Genomic DNA, 2,002 nt, shown 5'->3' with positions numbered 1-2,002 from the left:
ACTAACAAATTTAATAATAATAATAATAAACACACTTATTGTCAACATCACATAAGGAAATCAAAAACATATGAACACAACTAGATAGAGAACTAGAACTGAAAAAAAAACTATTAACAGAAATAGAAAAAAAAATGAATTTCATACAATCATAAATTTTTATCTTTTTCTTGTCATAGCAGGCAACTAAGCTAGTGGTTCGCCTGATGGTAAGCGATTACTACCGCCCTTGAACATTTGCAGTGGTAGTGCCTTTGCATAGCGCTGCCCAGATTGACAAGGAAAGAAATGGGAAGGGTGAGGAAAAGGATACTGGCCCCTTTAATACTTTTAGCCTAGTAACCTTTCTTATGTTACTTATTTGCTGATGTTTATATTATTATAATTAGGACATATTTTTTCTCTGGTTGTGTGGAAGAAATCGCTATTTAGCGATAAGACCGCCATTTTTGATAATGTTACCTAGGTTAAGTTTCAATTTGTAATTTTTCTTAAAGCAATCATGCATAAATAAATAAATAAATAAGAACCTATTTTGCTAAATTTTGATCAGTTTCTTATTCACAAATTCCTTCAAGACCAATCTTAATAGAGATTAATCCATTGCTCACAATATACCGATGTACAAGTCAACGAACAAACACGACTGCTTCATTTTTTACATAGATTTATATGTTAATATTGGAGGAAATTACTAGACTGAAAATTGAAATAAAAGTGCCAACATTTTTATATTATATTTAATTTACTGTCTTATCAGCCGTAATTACAACAATACAATGTAATTCGCGAAGATAGTCATCTACTATCAATAAATAACTTTGATATTTAGAATAGCGCTCTTAAACTAGCAATTACAAATACAATATGGCAACACTATACAAATTTATTCCTAGTCCTTGGGTTGCTAGCTTGGAAAAAAACGTAACCGTCGCAACGGTTCGGAGACAACTCTTTTTTTTTAGTAGTTTTTTTCGTCTCTATATTATTTATTATTTAAACGCTAGACGTTTGAAATATTGAAATAATATAATAAATGTTAGATAGCCGTGATACAATGAAATTTACCCCAAAAGTGTAAAGCATACTTTTTATGCAATTGGTACATATAAAAAAAAGAATACAATAGTAAATGTATTAACAAATATGATTCATTTAACTATAGGATTCTCTATAAAACGGCTATATTTTCATCAAGAATAAAACCTTTTTATTTTGAAATACATATCATAATTTTTGACGTCTCTGCAACACTTGCCAGTACAAAAATAAATATGGTTTATACTTTTGCCGTAAGTGTATCGAAAGACAAAGTTTTAAAACAATTTGAAATTATTGACTAAATATTTGGCAAAGCGTAACAGTTAAATATTAGAAATAAGTTATAAATTTAAGCTTAAATATATCTTACACGAAAAGCACAGTCATTTTCAAATTGCGACTAATTATTTACAATTGGCTAGCGCTTATGAGGATTAAAAATTTGCTATTTACATAATATACAATGTGCAATGACAACGAATTTGTACGTTACATCTTACTACATAGATACTAAAGTTCGTTAACACTCACAACACGAATATGACTAGTCCGCGGTTCTAGAACTGTCCGGCCGCCGCGTCGGATCTGCGAGCGGCTTCAAGCGGACACTACACTAGACTGGACAGCGGCGCTCGAGACGTCACCGGCGACGCGGGCAGCGGCTGCAGCTGCTGCGGCGCTTGCGGGGGGAAGTACACGCCGGACTCGTTCGAAAACTGAGGATGTAGGGGCAAGGGCGTATGCGGCATCGTCGTCGGCCTCGATTCGTGGTACAGAATCGGGACTCGCACTAACCTCTGCGCGGCGTGCGCCATATTCGCGGCTTCTAATTCAGCAGCCAGCTGCCTCTTCCATTTGTTCCTTCGGTTCTGGAACCATATTTTGACCTGCGTCTCGGTGAGATGCAAGCTGGCGGCGAGGCCGGCGCGCTCCGAGCTGCTGAGGTATCTCTTCATGTCGA

At 35.8% G+C, this 2,002-nt stretch overlaps 1 protein-coding gene across 1 annotated transcript; it reads right to left on the bottom strand.

The window, feature by feature from the left end:
* Positions 1–766: 766 nt before the first annotated feature.
* On the bottom strand, positions 767–1,997 carry LOC119837850 (homeobox protein HMX1-like). Its single transcript, XM_038363627.1, has one exon. It carries the CDS (start codon positions 1,995–1,997, stop codon positions 1,650–1,652), a length of 348 nt encoding a protein of 115 aa, XP_038219555.1. The 3' UTR covers positions 767–1,649.
* Positions 1,998–2,002: the final 5 nt, after the last annotated feature.

This window comes from Zerene cesonia, chromosome 29, assembly GCF_012273895.1.
Source record: "Zerene cesonia ecotype Mississippi chromosome 29, Zerene_cesonia_1.1, whole genome shotgun sequence".
NCBI lineage: Eukaryota > Metazoa > Arthropoda > Insecta > Lepidoptera > Pieridae > Zerene > Zerene cesonia.
The sequence above is the reverse complement of the archived record's forward strand: the minus strand, read 5'-3'. Positions and strand labels throughout refer to the sequence as shown.